Source organism: Neophocaena asiaeorientalis, unplaced genomic scaffold, assembly GCF_003031525.2.
Source record: "Neophocaena asiaeorientalis asiaeorientalis breed wild unplaced genomic scaffold, Neophocaena_asiaeorientalis_V1.1 scaffold5, whole genome shotgun sequence".
NCBI lineage: Eukaryota > Metazoa > Chordata > Mammalia > Artiodactyla > Phocoenidae > Neophocaena > Neophocaena asiaeorientalis.
This window is the reverse complement of record NW_020174698.1, coordinates 1,578,817-1,592,730: the sequence shown is the minus strand read 5'-3', so window position 1 is coordinate 1,592,730 and position 13,914 is coordinate 1,578,817. Positions and strand designations below refer to the sequence as shown.

Below are 13,914 nucleotides of genomic sequence, written 5' to 3'. Positions count from 1 at the left end.
GGATCTTTGTTTTGCTCACTGGAGGATCTAGAACTGAGGGATCTCACCAAGCATCAGAACAGTGCCTGTTCCTTAGTAGCACTCAAAACTTTTTTTTTTTTTTTTTTTTTGGCCATGGCATGCGGCTTGCAGGATCTTAGTTCCCCGACAAGGGTTTAAACCTGGGCCCCAGCAGTGAAAGTGCCGAGTCCTAACCACTGGACCATCAGGGAATTCCCTCAAACATTTTTTTTTTTGGCTGCATTGGGTCTTCCTTTCTGTGCACGGGCTTTCTCTCCTTGCAGCGAGCAGGGGCTAGTCTTCGTTGTCATGCACGGGCTTCTCATTGTGGTGGCTTCTCTTGTTGCGGAGCATGGGCTCTAGGCACGCGGGCTTCAGTAGTTGTGGCTCAGGGGCTCTAGAACACAGGCTCAGTAGTTGTGGCGCACGGGCTTAGTTGCTCTGTGGCCTGTGGGATCTTCCTGGACCAGAGATCAAACCCGTGTCCCCTGCATTGGCAGGCAGATTCTTAACCACTGCACCACCAGGGAAGTCCCCCCTCAAAACATTTTTTTAATGAATGAACCACTTTATCCTGTACCTTAACTTGATAAACAAATAGAAATGAGTGAGAATCCATCAGTAGAATTGAGTCTATATATGCCATTTTTAATATTGATGTGAGCCTAAGCACCCAACTTCAGTTTACGCCTCTTATCTCCTTATGTTTTTGTTTACATCTCCCCACACATGAAATCTAGAACCATTTTAAAATAAAAAGAATTTTAATCAGGTGGCATTTTCAGAAAGTAGTAGGTGTTGTCTGCCCTGAATTAAGTCCTTGCGTGCATAATTAATCCAAGTAACGAACTGAGTTTGGTCATTCCCTGCCCTTGGGGAGTGCCACATTGCTAAGGAGACCCTTGCCCATTGATTCCTGGGCTTCTAATATCCACTGTGATTTTGAGTTCTATAAGGGAAAAGGGGACATGGGAGGAGGCACGAGAGAACCCCAAATTTCTTTGTATATGAACTGTACGTTTTCCTACTAGGACTGTTCGGTTGACTCCAGATCTAAAATTGGCAGCAGACGTCACTTATGTGGCTGAATGATTCATAGAATTTCAGCTGAGATGAGACATACCTTGACAGACATTCAAATAATGTGCTTGGGGTATTTCTGGACAATCAACAGTCAAGTTTTAAAAGGCACATGTGACAGGAGTATTAAAATATCTGTACTGACAGGATCAGATTTTTATGGCCACCAGTAAAAGAGAATATACTCCATCAAGAAATAAACACCCACTCTGCTTCATGTCATGGCAATCTAGGTCACTCTTGGGCTGAGATTTTTAATTCCTTTACCGCTGATGTTCCTGGGACATTAGGAAACATCTCCTCATGTCTTAGCTACTGTATTCTCAACTCTTCTAATTCAGGTGAAGGATTTCATCAGACTAGAGAGAGGATAGGATGAGAACGTGTTCTAAATTTTGGAACCTCAGCTCCAGTATAGCAGAAAAAAAGCATAACTGTTCCCTAAATGCATGCAGAAGTATGTGAATTCACTCACTAAGTTTACCAGCATCATTAACAAGAAAATGAAGTTTTTAATTCATGTATTTCATGTCTTCCAAAATTAGTCAGAAATATCTCATTTTAATGAATGTAACATATCCGAAATATCATTTTTTCTAGAAAAATTACAAATGCAGAGTTAAATGGTCTGTATTAAGAAAGCACTGTGAGAGCATCTCTTGGATTTCTCTCCTTTATATAGTACATTGTAGTTTTACATAGTGGAGAAAAATGGGGCTTTTTAAATATATAACTTCTGGATTTGATTACTTTCCACAGATACAACACACTCAGGGGAAATTGGCACCAAGAAAAAGGTGAAAAGACTGTTAAGCTTTCAAAGATACTTCCATGCATCAAGGCTGCTCCGTGGAATTATACCACAAGCCCCGCTCCACCTGCTGGATGAAGACTACCTTGGACAAGCAAGGGTGAGCTAGTTACCCCTCTGTCGCCTCATACCAGGCCAGTGGCTGAGAGCATGCCCCCCTCTACTCCCCATCCCTCCCACCCCTACCCCCCAATAGCACCTAGGTTTGAGTCTTTACTTCTGTCACTGAAGAGCTCCGTGCCTCTGGACAGTTATTCAACACATCTGGACTTTTTCCTTAAGTATAAAGTGAAGTAATAGAAACGCTCACCTCATAGGGGTGGTACAAGGATTAAACAAGGTAAAGCATGTTTGCATGCTTAATATACTCATGCCTAGCACATGCTAGCTATTTTGATTTTTATAAATGTGCAAAACACATTTGCACAACACTAAATAAAACGAAGTTTTGGACTGGCCGATTACCAGTGAAGGAATACATTTTTTAACCCGTTGAATTATCTCACCATAACAGCTACCCTGAGATTAACCCAGTAATTGCCAGCTCTTAATTCCACTTTAGGCTATCAACACAGTGCACTGTCCTTTTTATAATTTTTCATTTATTCAAAAAAATTTTACTAATTTGACAACTATTTTTGCAAAGCATTGATCCAACGGAGGGTAGAAATCTAATGTGTGACAATCTAAAAAAAGTTCAGAGGTTATCGCTAGCCCAAACTCCCAAAGGAATTTAAATTTCAGGAATAAACCACCTCAGTTTAAACAGAAGTCAAAGGTAATATCTTATAGTTCCTATGATAAGGAATATTACGCTGTCTATATGCAATTAAGAAATACATTCTAACGGTATATACTATTAAGAAATAAGCAGCAAGTAATGTTAGAAGAACTAATTCCCCACATTAGGTCTACAAAAAGGAAGCAAATATCACTCCTCCTAACAGCCCAAGGTCTGAGATTGAGTGAACGGTTGGTTGGTTGGTTGTTTCATTTGGTGAGAGGAGGAGAAAGCAAGGCTAAGCTCCCAGTGCTGGAGCATCCATGACAGAGCACTCTCTGTGGGGACCTCTCAAGAAAGACAACGGTGAGATGTAGAAAGAACAACAGACCAGGAGGTCAGGATATCAGAGATCAAATTTGGGCTCCGCCTTTAGAATTGTGTGACTTTTGGATAAAAACTCACTCAAACTAGACTTCACCAAAACCCTACTATCCCTTCATTTTTCTGATGCTGCTCTGAAGGCCTTTGTGTGCCATGATGAGGCCGTTGGATTTTATCAAAAGACACAGGGAGGCCATTCAAGGGCAGGTAGAGGAGAGTGAGCTGGTCCTTACGGGAAGCAGGGCCTGTGAGAGGAGAGGAAAGCAGTCGCAGGAGCTACAGTGAGGATAGAATCAGCAACTGCAACTTTGTGTCCGAGAGTTAACACCATCTAATTCCAATCAGGGGGCATTACTAAAAAGAAAAATAGCACAGTAAGTCTACATTGAACAGTAGGTCTTTAAAGTACCCAGTATTTTCAATTGCCCACACTTCAGTTTCCTGTCTGTTACAGGGGTTAATTTCACATTTCGTCCACATGGAGCAGAGTGGTGTGCTCATCATCGTCTAGGTTTCTTTTTTTTTAAGTTCACTGTCAACCGCCTCCCCTAAGTGCATTGTAGTTTGTGATGTAGAGACTTAACGGAACTACAATTTTAAAAGGTATCTATCGTGTGCTTACTATGTACTCGCACCGCTCTAGGCACTTTTACGTGTTTTACCTTATTTAATCTTCACGACAACCCTCTGAAGCAATAGCATTATCAGCTACATTTTTCAAATTAGGAAACCGAGGTACAGAGAGTTAAGGAACTTGCCCAAGGTATCACAGCCAGTAAGCGATGCAGCCGACATAGGATGTGGCGGTCTGATTCCGGAGCCTGTCCCTTTAACACTGTTGTTATTAGGCTGCAGAGTAAGATCTGTCTTACTACAAACCAGTTGTACATAGATAGTAGTATGCTATTTTCAACTGTTTAATTGTTTAATTCACGATGTCTCAAAGTAAATATTTGAGTCTCCGATATGATTCATGAGAGTGCTGGCTTTTGTTTGTCTTTTCAGCATATGCTCTCCAAAGTGGGAATGTGGGATTTTGACATTTTCTTGTTTGATCGCTTGACAAATGGTAAGTCACCCAAAAGAATTCTCACTAAAGTACACACCATTAAAGTGGGATTAATTTTGTGAAAAACAAAATATATTTTTAAACACTGTTATTCTTTTTTCTTTCTTTTCCCACATTCATAAATCTACAGCCACTCAAGAAGGACCAGGGCAAGGGAAAATTAGTTCAAATGAAGAAGAAGGGTTGAATTTGGACCTCAAATCTTAAGACAGTTTCCTTCTGGTCTTGCTGTTTCCAAAGCAATTTAGAAACCACAGATTAGATTCCTTCCTTGCAGAATACTTTGGCCACATGCAAAAGGAAGGAGTTTGTTGTGAGTCAATGAAAACTAGAAACATAAAAACACATCTGATCAGTCCTGACTCTTACTGGGCCGATGGTTTATTAAGTGAGCGAGTCTGCCCCATTACAGGTATTGTTCAGATATGTTTGGCATCATGAGAAGAAAACAACTCCTGAGGATAGAGTGTCAACACTTAGGCTGCAGCTGAAGGGAAAAGTAGACCTTCTTATTGTTTCCACTTTTTAAATTTTTGTGCCTATAGAGGCTTCCCTTAAGAAAACAACAAAATCCTATAATATTTTCATCTGCCCATTAAACGAATGCTGCTAATAGGGAGCCAGTGAAAGACGTCACGTTTAATGCTGACCGTCACATGTCCTATCATCTACAGGCTTGTGTTTTAAGTCATTACAGATGGTTTTCTCACCATTCTGTTTCTTGACAAACAACACACAGTGGAGATACGACCTAAGACCATGAAACTGGGCTTTACACTGTGGAAAGATAACTAGACCATATAGGGCTGTATCTCATAATCTTGCATTTCACTTTGCTCAAATCAGTTGAGAGATGGGGACCAGTATATGAAATTAACCATGAACAAAAGAATTTGTTCAACGGTATTTGTTAAAAAGAGAGTATAATCACGACTCTCATAAAGATATGAAGTGATCACATCAATGATTTTATTAAACTCAATTAATTAGAGATCCAGTAAAATGTTACAGCTAGTCCAAAGGAATATTCAAAGAGCCATACATATAAAAGCAGTAAGAAATGCCAAAATGAATTTGTAAATAGGTGAGAAACTGGGAGGGGGAAATCAATTGTATTTCCACCTCACTAATTTCATTTGCATGTATACAGCCAAGAATCATCTGCAATAATATAAGTTATCTACAACTTTGATTGTTGTGAAATAGCTCAAAGATGATGAAATCTACAGAAACACTTAGAACCAGGTACCCTGGAAGGGTGTGCTTGGGCAACACCTAGTTTTCCAATTGAGACAGCCAGTCATCTTCTTGGTACATTTCAAAGTCTTTCATAAACTTTGTAATGCTTTTAATATTTAAAATCCTTATCTCTAATGAACAGTATTTCTTGAATGCTTACAAGTTATTGTAGCTTCAATTTTGTGCCTCTGTTGGCTTGAGTTATAAAATATCTCACAGTCAAATTTCATCTTGGGTGATTTTCCAAAAGAAGAATAGGCACTGTGGTGGCTTAGATACCCCTGTAAATGTAAGAGTCAATTGGAAGCAACTTAAGACACATTTCAAGTGACCATTAAACTATGTCTTTAAAAAAATAACGATACACACATACACACACACACACACACACACACACACACACACACACACACACACACACACACACACGTGTACGTGTCCCTGATACTGCAGTAGACAGACTCCTTTTAACTCTTAATGTTTTCATTGCCTTTGGTATAGGGAGAAGGTCTGAGTTAATTTTACTTGTACAGTAAGAGAAAATATGGGACCAGATCATAGTAATAGTATTTTTATACTTGAATAATTTTAAATCTAAAGGGGAAAAGAAATGATCCTATCAGAGAACTTTCATTACAGAAACTTTGGCTCCTATTGCTAGTCTTGATATTTTAATGGTGATGAAAATGGATTAAAACAGGTGGCTGTTCCCCTATAGGAAACAGCCTGGTAACACTGCTGTGCCACCTCTTCAACGCGCATGGGCTCATTCACCACTTCAAGTTAGATATGGTGACCTTACACAGGTTTTTAGGTAAGTCCGTTTTTCCTTATTTCTACCCCCTTGCCCCTGAAAAATGGCAGTCTACAATATTCTTTAACATAAATTGGCAAGAGCCATAGCCTGGTAGATGAAGACCTCATATTAGTCTTAAATTATCTCATCTTAATTTTAAAATAAGTTTACTTATTTAAATCACTGGAAAAAATGCTTACCTGATTAGTTATGTTTAAAAGAGATAAAGGCTATGTAAAGACAACCTTCAAGAGCAAATAACTGTCACAGAAGTTACTGATCTGCTCACGTATGAACAAAATCCCGGAAAATATTCCTCAAATAATGCCACTCTGGATATGAGTTGTTGAAATATTCAACAGGCTTTTTTTTAATGATAAGAACTACCATGTGTGTAGCACCCACTGTATGCAGGGGGCTTTTGGTATGTTATTTCTAACAGCGTCAACAACCCTGCAAGTTGGCCATTATCACCATTTGGCCCATAAGTAAGGAGAAGTACAAAGAGGTTTTGTAACTTGCTCAATGTCAACAACATATAATTGGCAGAGCTGCAGTCCAAGCCCAGGTCTGTCTGATTTGAAAGCCTACCGTCTTCCCACTCAACTCCACCATCTCTCCGCATCAAGCAGCAGCCCCAGATCTCATCTGACTTCATGCGTATTCTTATTTATCTTCCAGTGAATTATCCAGGGCACATTTCTAGTCACCAAATGACTTTCCTCTGCCTCTTAGTGTGTTCCTGGCTTCTTTGACTTGGCACATGGCAGTGCTTTGCATTTGGAAGCTGACTTCATGCATCAAGGATAAAATAATGGTGATGGTGATAACAACAGTAGCAGCAACCACCAGGCTTATATAGTGTTTACATATGCTGGAAAGTCTTCTAAGAACTTGCATATATTAACACATCTAATCCTTACAGCACCTCTTTGAGATCAGAGCTGTTGTTATCCCTATTTTATAGAGAAGGAAAGGGAGGAATCTTTCGGTTAAGTAACTTGCCCAATACAGATAAGTAATAGAGCCAGGGTTCATATAATAGTCAAATAAACCTGCTGATTAAAAGGTACATGTGGCACAACAGAAATACTGGAAACAAGCCAGAGCATGGCTCATTCCAGAAACACAGATAACCTCAAGCTAATTGTGTTCAGATTGATTGAGCAAAGTAATGGCCGTGAATAGAGCCAAATAATCTTGATTTGTCTAAAGAGGGAGAGCACAGATACTTTGGACGTGTGTATGCACCCAGAGTACATGGGGGAAAGGCAAAGATTCAGTGACAGAAATAACACTGGAATCCAGAGCCAGAGTCATAGCTGGGCTGAGAGAACAAAGCCACACTTGAAAGCCAGGACATCTATACACACTGAATATATTGCATCCTAGACATTGCCTTAGTTATTAGCTGAAGCAGGCAGGTAGCGTCTGTAAATAGCAAATTCAAATTGCCTTCCTTGTGTCTCTATTTGGTTCCAAGAACACTCTGGTCCCTAGATTGGAAGGGCAAGAAAGATGATCATTTAATCTGAATAAGATAGAAATAAATCCAAGGATTCCTCAGCTGGACTTATGAATTTCTGCCTGAAGAATCCCCAGATTTGCTTTGGTCAGTATTTGTTACTTAAGTGATAAAGCAACCTTTGGATGAGAGTAGGTCTCTTTAAAAGGAAACCTCTTTTATTGGCACATTATTCTTAAATGGCAGCAAACTTAAATAATTAAATAAAGTTGCCCTTTTCCTACATATTTATTTTTCCAATGAATGAGAGCCTTCATGAATGCCAGAGAGGGGTGATTTATGAAGGTGGTGAGGAATCCCAAGGGCCTCACAAATCCTTTTAGCCTTTCTTCCCTCTTCCCTCCCCCTCCTTCTCCACTGAAATCAACCCAGTAGAACTGCCAAGCTGGCAAATCGTGTCCATTTCTAAAGCATCCCCAGGCTGCACATTTTGGAGACACTGATTTTTAAGCAAAAGGGACCCTCAATAAGTCTGAGCTAGTATGTCCTTTGTGTTTTGTTTTTAGCTGATTGAGTTATCTGTTTACCTCCTAGTCATGGTTCAAGAAGATTACCACAGCCAAAACCCTTATCACAATGCTGTTCACGCGGCCGACGTCACCCAGGCCATGCACTGCTACCTAAAGGAGTCAAAGGTAAGGCAAGACCCGCTGCCTCCTTGGCCATCTGGAAATGCCATGTAAACTACTTGCCGGGTCCCAAATCACCTGACATATCAGAGCGACTGGGTTATGGGCCAATTTATAGCATGAATACAAATTGCTTATATTAAGGTTTCAGTATCAGCTCTGAAAACTGTATAATAGTCATGAAAGAGGATGTAAGTTTTCAGAGGTTCTGTTTCATAATTTATATATTTTCAAGGCTGCGTTAGGATGAAAACAACCCTCTCTATGACAATCTACGTCCTAGATATCTTCAACCATCACAAAAGTTAGCTGCTTTTGCCTTGAACCTTTGCCACAAACAGTACCAGAACTGAACTTTTCTAGGAAGTCTCCCACCTCGTGGTTTTTGATCAACAAATAGAATTAAAACTCCTCAAGACTCAGCTGCATTTCCTACTGAGGCAACTAGGCATCCTGATTCGGGCCCAAGAGAAATTGTGAACATCAAAAGCCTCTTTAAAAATATGCCTAGATGTAATGTGTTAATCCAAAATTTAAAACATGATAGTAATGCTCGCTACTCAAAACCTAGGCCTCTCTTAGCCGTATAAAACCTAGCTCTTAAAACACACAGGATGAGGTTTTCTTAGGGTTATCCAACCCTGGACATCCAAGGAAAATGATATCTCAGTCCAAGACTCTGTTTAGCTCAATCAGTTTTAACATCAACCACTAAATATACAGATGCCAGATAGGCATTCCCAAGACAAAACTGGTATGCCTCATCCTTATAAAATATCCCAAAGACATTAAAGGTTTTGTTATTTAATCCCTAAGTAATTTGAAAATTGTATAGATCGCACAGTTGTATATTTAAAGCTAACACTAGATTCCCATTTTCCTGCTTGTTTTCCTAGCTAGCCAAAAAAAAAAAGACAGATTCTCACACATTCCCCCACTTTATTTATTACACATTGAAGAAATATGCAAATTTTGCAATTCAGCCCACTGTGGATTTCATATTCGAAGAAGTGGCAATGATATATTGGATGGTTGAAATACACAAGAGATTTTTTCCATCGCTTTGGCTTCAGCTTTTTCCTTCACTTACAGCTTTCCTAGGAGCAAGGCTGATTTTAGACTCTGCCTTCTCCCCGCCCACTATAGAGCAGTGTTGCCAACAGGTAATACTACTACAACAACAAAACAAGACAGTAGCAGCAGGAAGGGGAGGCCACCTGGATGAGCTACACAATTTGAGTTGCTTAATTCCTTTCCTCACAGCCCTTTCTTTATTCCTGCGATTCCATGGGTTTATTACCTTATTGACAGCTTCAGAAGGTTAAGGTCTGGATGAAAGGCCTGAACGATACTATGATGATTCATTCAGTGCGATTTAGCCAAAACAAATGCTAACCTATTTTTGGAAACACACCAGTCAATCTCCCCATTCAACTCTTTAACAGCTCGCCAGCTCCCTCACACCTCTGGACATCATGCTTGGACTGCTGGCTGCCGCAGCCCACGATGTTGACCATCCAGGGGTAAACCAGCCATTTTTGATCAAAACAAACCACCACCTTGCCAACCTATATCAGGTAAGGGAGCCAACATGATACAGTATGGTTAACTGCTTTAGGCCCAGTGCTGTAGCCTGAATCTCACCCTTGGAGATAGCCTTCATTCAGGGTCAGCCTCAATGATGACCACAGCCAAAGAGCATGGGTTTGAAATAGGTTCAGAGTGTCCCCCAGGGAAGATTAAATTGGTTTACAAGGATATCCAAGGAATTCAATTTGCTCTGAAGCAGGTCTGAAATTGTTCTAAGTCAAACAGGATTCCTGAGTCTACTGTCTCATGGTCTGAGACTATCTGTCTCCACAGGAACCATCTAGTATATAATGGCCAGTTGAAGCCAGTCCTTGTAGAACTTCTATAAATGATACTACCAGGTGCAATCCTAATTCAGATTTACGTCTCTAGGGCCATTTCTTTTTTTAATCATGTTTTTATTTTTTTATTGAAGTATAGTTGACTTACAATATTATGCTAGTCTCAGGTATACAATATAGTGATTCAGAGATTTTACAGATTATACTTCATTTATAGTTATTATAAAATATTGGCTATATTCTCCAGGGCCATTTCTGAACATTTTGGCCTCTGAGTCAGAGGTATGTTATCAAAGACAATAGGCATACTTTGTTGTTATAAAATTGTTCAACAGCACGAGTAGATTGGCCCAAAGAACTCTTATCTATGATATTACTTCAGATATTATAACCCTATATCATAAATGAATTATTCCCAGAATTTTCAACATGGTTTGGGGGAGACCTTTGGTTGTCATTAACAAAATCATTGCATTCAAAGGAGTCATTGATCTCAATTTTAGTGCATCTTTTGAAAAAATTCAGTATGGGAAGAATTTCTAAAGAATTCCCGTAAAACAGTTGCGTTATACAAAACAGTGCAGCTTGAGGATAAAGTACAACTGAAACATGAAACAGAGCTTTTTTCCATCCAGTTGATTAGCTTTTGGTCCAGGTAGGAATTGTCATTCCAAGGTTTATGGATCCCCTGGGACATAATTCAGCACTCGGCTCTCTTGGTCTGTCAGCCAGCACCTGGAGCTGGGATAGAAATGACCATAATGAGGGGACAGGGTGACATAATTTAGAAAAACTTTTGATGATGAGCTGAAAACTAAACAAATAAAATGAAAACTAAACTTTCTAAACAGTCTCAGAAGCTAAATTTATTGCTTGGGGAAAACATTAAAAATTTGACCAGGGAAAAAAAAATGAATGACTGAACTGAGAGCTCCCAAATAGATTTTCTATTCCTGTCATATTTTAATTCTGACTTTTCAAATGTCTTTAATTAAATAAAGAAAATCAAGCAACAAGACTGGCTACTTGATCTGCTTCCATATAATGTAAATGCTTACCTAATTCTAATTTCTTATCATCAAATAGATCACATCAATGGAGTTTAAGAGAGTATGTACTGCTACTGACTGATTTGTACATGAAAATAAGGATCATAAAGCTGTGCTTTGACATGTAGTGTATATAAAACACGTAATGACTGCACATTTAGACAGAAAGTCAGAAAGAAATATGCCAGATGTTAAAGATGTAAAAACGAAGAATGTAGAATTTCATTAACTACTCACTGCTAATTAACAAAAATTGATTCTCAAAAGAAAGATACTGCAATTACTTGTTCATATACTAAAAATGTTCTCAAATAAATGGATTCCTTACTCAAACTTTTGAAGTACAGATAATTTTTGATAATATTTAATCTCTTTGTTAAAAGTAAACATTCCTATACAACCAAATTCTGCAGCCTTTTCAACACAACATACAGTCTTGTATATTTTGAACTAGCAACTATTGATTGCATGCATCAGATGATATACTAGGATCTAGGAGTACAAAGATAAATAAAATATAATCCCAGCCCTTGGACATTGGTTCAAACTCAGATGCTCAAAATGTGCAAAATCCAAGAAAACTTAATCCCAGTTTAAAAAAGTTTAGAGGAGTTAGCCAAAGATATGCATGTGTATCTCTGTATACATACCTAGAAACAACTTTTCTTTAAAGCCTCTGAAGACAAAATTTACCCATGCTGTTCTTTGTATCCAAAGATGTTACAACAATAAAGTGAGCTATTATTTTTTTTCTAGCATTGACTTTGTCCAGCTGAATTGTCTGGCCTGATGCTCGATAGGAAAGAGAAGGATCCTCTTGATAATGACTAGACAGAAGTTGGCATATAGGACTCAAAACCGCATTGAAGAGACTATCTTCATCAGTCCCCTGCTCAAATGGTCTTAGGCTCTCTTGGAGGCTAGAGATCCATGTCTCTAAGTTTTAGGAACAGTGTTGAGGGCAAACCAGTATCACTTAATGTCATAAAGATACTTCTAATATCCTAGAGCTGGCTAGTATAAAAGATGAAATTTTATCAGCCAACTTGGGACTTTACATATTAAAGTAAAAATTGTTAAGAGGACCTAAAAATAATATGAGATTTTAATTTTGTCCAAAAATATATATATGATGGCTTTTACATTTGGCTATATACCGTTCTTATTAACTATATGAAGGAGCTCCAAAAAGATAAAGAAAATTCCCTTTAAAATTCAGTTCAATGAATTGTATAACTAACCTTTATTCAACACTTAACTATGATTTAAACACTGGGCTAAGTGATTTTATCTATTATATTATTTAATCTTCACAATAGCCCAGTTAGGTGGGTACTATCATCATACCTATTTTCCAGAAAGAGGAAAATTGTTATTAGGAAATCCAAGTGGGTTTTCCTGAAAATAAACAGCTAATTAATGGCAGAGGTGGAATTAGAACTCAAGACTTTTATCTCCAGAGCCAAATGTGCCTAAGCACCGTACATACTGCCTCTAAAATTCATATTGATCACCTGTGATGTGCAGGAAAGTAAGAGCTCTCCTCCAGGTTCTCCTATCGCAGTGAGGGAGACAGGAGGGTTATAGACATGTATCAATAGCTTAAGGTGGGAGAGCCTTTGCTAAGTGCTCTACGGTAGTTAGCTACAAACAAAATGTGATGGGAAGACAGAGCCGAAAGAGAAATTGATTCTGCAGATGGTTTCTGGAAATAAAAAAAATTAAAACAAAAAACAAAAATAAACCTCATGGAGGGAGAGTAATATAAACTGGGCCTTGAAGTGTGAGTAACATTTTGAGTAGCAGGGCAGAGAGTGTGACACCAAAGGCAGCATAAACTGGTGTACTTTGGGGATGAAAACCCACAACTCCAGAGTAACTGCAAATGGACTGTTTCTGTGTCCTTGAGCTGAATATAGTCCTGTCATGAATGGCCCCTGCTCTCTGTTCAATGACTTGGGCATGTTATGATGAAGTGTATATTCTCCCTTTTGTAGACACTGTAGATTAGCTGTACAGAATGTGATCTGGGTCAGAAAATCATTTCGCATTGTCACTGAAGAACTGGCATAACTCTTTAGGTTTTCAATTTCAAGAAAAAAAAATCGTGTTACATAAAATATCAACTCAGCAAGATCACTAACAACACATGATGCTTTAAAATCTTTGGAAATACAGCCTTTTAGCCTACCAAGGGCCTGTTGGTTGAGACATAAATAAGCTTTCAGGAAACTATATGCAGATTTTCAGACGACGTACCTTTACACATTTTTCTAGGGAGAGGATCCATGACTTATATTTTAAAATGAGTTATAGATCCAGAATATATTAAGAACTGTGATAATGAGTGAAAAAATATATATACATCATATATATACATATATATTACACAATACATATACATACATTGTGTAATATATGTGTGTGTGTATATACACAAAAACTGTACATGCACATGAACACACATTTGGTCGAGAATAGCCAAGAAGATGTGCCAGGAATTATGGGGCTTTGAGAACACCCTGTGCGTGACTTTGTACAATCCAGACTTACTCTAAATGAGATAAAATGGAAGAGGGCTTCCTCTCCCTCCTTTTGTTGGCTGTGCTCTTTTAGTTCTAATAAATAAGAAGATCATTGCATAAGACCCAGCCTGTGCTTCTGCCCTGAGATAAAGAGAGAGCCAGGGCAGCTGAAGTGAAGGCCAAGTTAAAGGGCTCTCTCCCATTGTCCTCTGTCT

General features: G+C 38.7%; 2 protein-coding genes across 8 annotated transcripts in view; one reads left to right on the top strand and one right to left on the bottom strand.

Moving 5' to 3' along the window:
* Positions 1 to 13,914, top strand: part of PDE7B (phosphodiesterase 7B) — a 328,126-nt gene that overhangs the window by 281,770 nt on the left and 32,442 nt on the right. For all 7 annotated transcript variants that reach the window (XR_003005097.1, XR_003005098.1, XM_024759097.1 and 4 more), the window contains 5 exons: positions 1,840 to 1,991; positions 4,002 to 4,065; positions 6,023 to 6,118; positions 8,160 to 8,260; positions 9,700 to 9,831. Coding sequence is in view for 5 of the 7 variants with exons in the window: in XM_024759097.1 (XP_024614865.1) it covers positions 1,840 to 1,991; positions 4,002 to 4,065; positions 6,023 to 6,118; positions 8,160 to 8,260; positions 9,700 to 9,831 (545 nt within the window). In the remaining 2 variants the exon portion in view is untranslated. The remainder of the gene's footprint in view (positions 1 to 1,839; positions 1,992 to 4,001; positions 4,066 to 6,022; positions 6,119 to 8,159; positions 8,261 to 9,699; positions 9,832 to 13,914) is intronic.
* MTFR2 (mitochondrial fission regulator 2) overlaps positions 10,673 to 13,914 on the bottom strand; it is an 83,056-nt gene continuing 79,814 nt past the window's right edge. Inside the window, exon 8 of the mRNA XM_024759099.1 lies at positions 10,673 to 10,866. Within this exon, the coding sequence (XP_024614867.1) occupies positions 10,765 to 10,866 (102 nt within the window). The 3' untranslated portion in view covers positions 10,673 to 10,764. The remainder of the gene's footprint in view (positions 10,867 to 13,914) is intronic.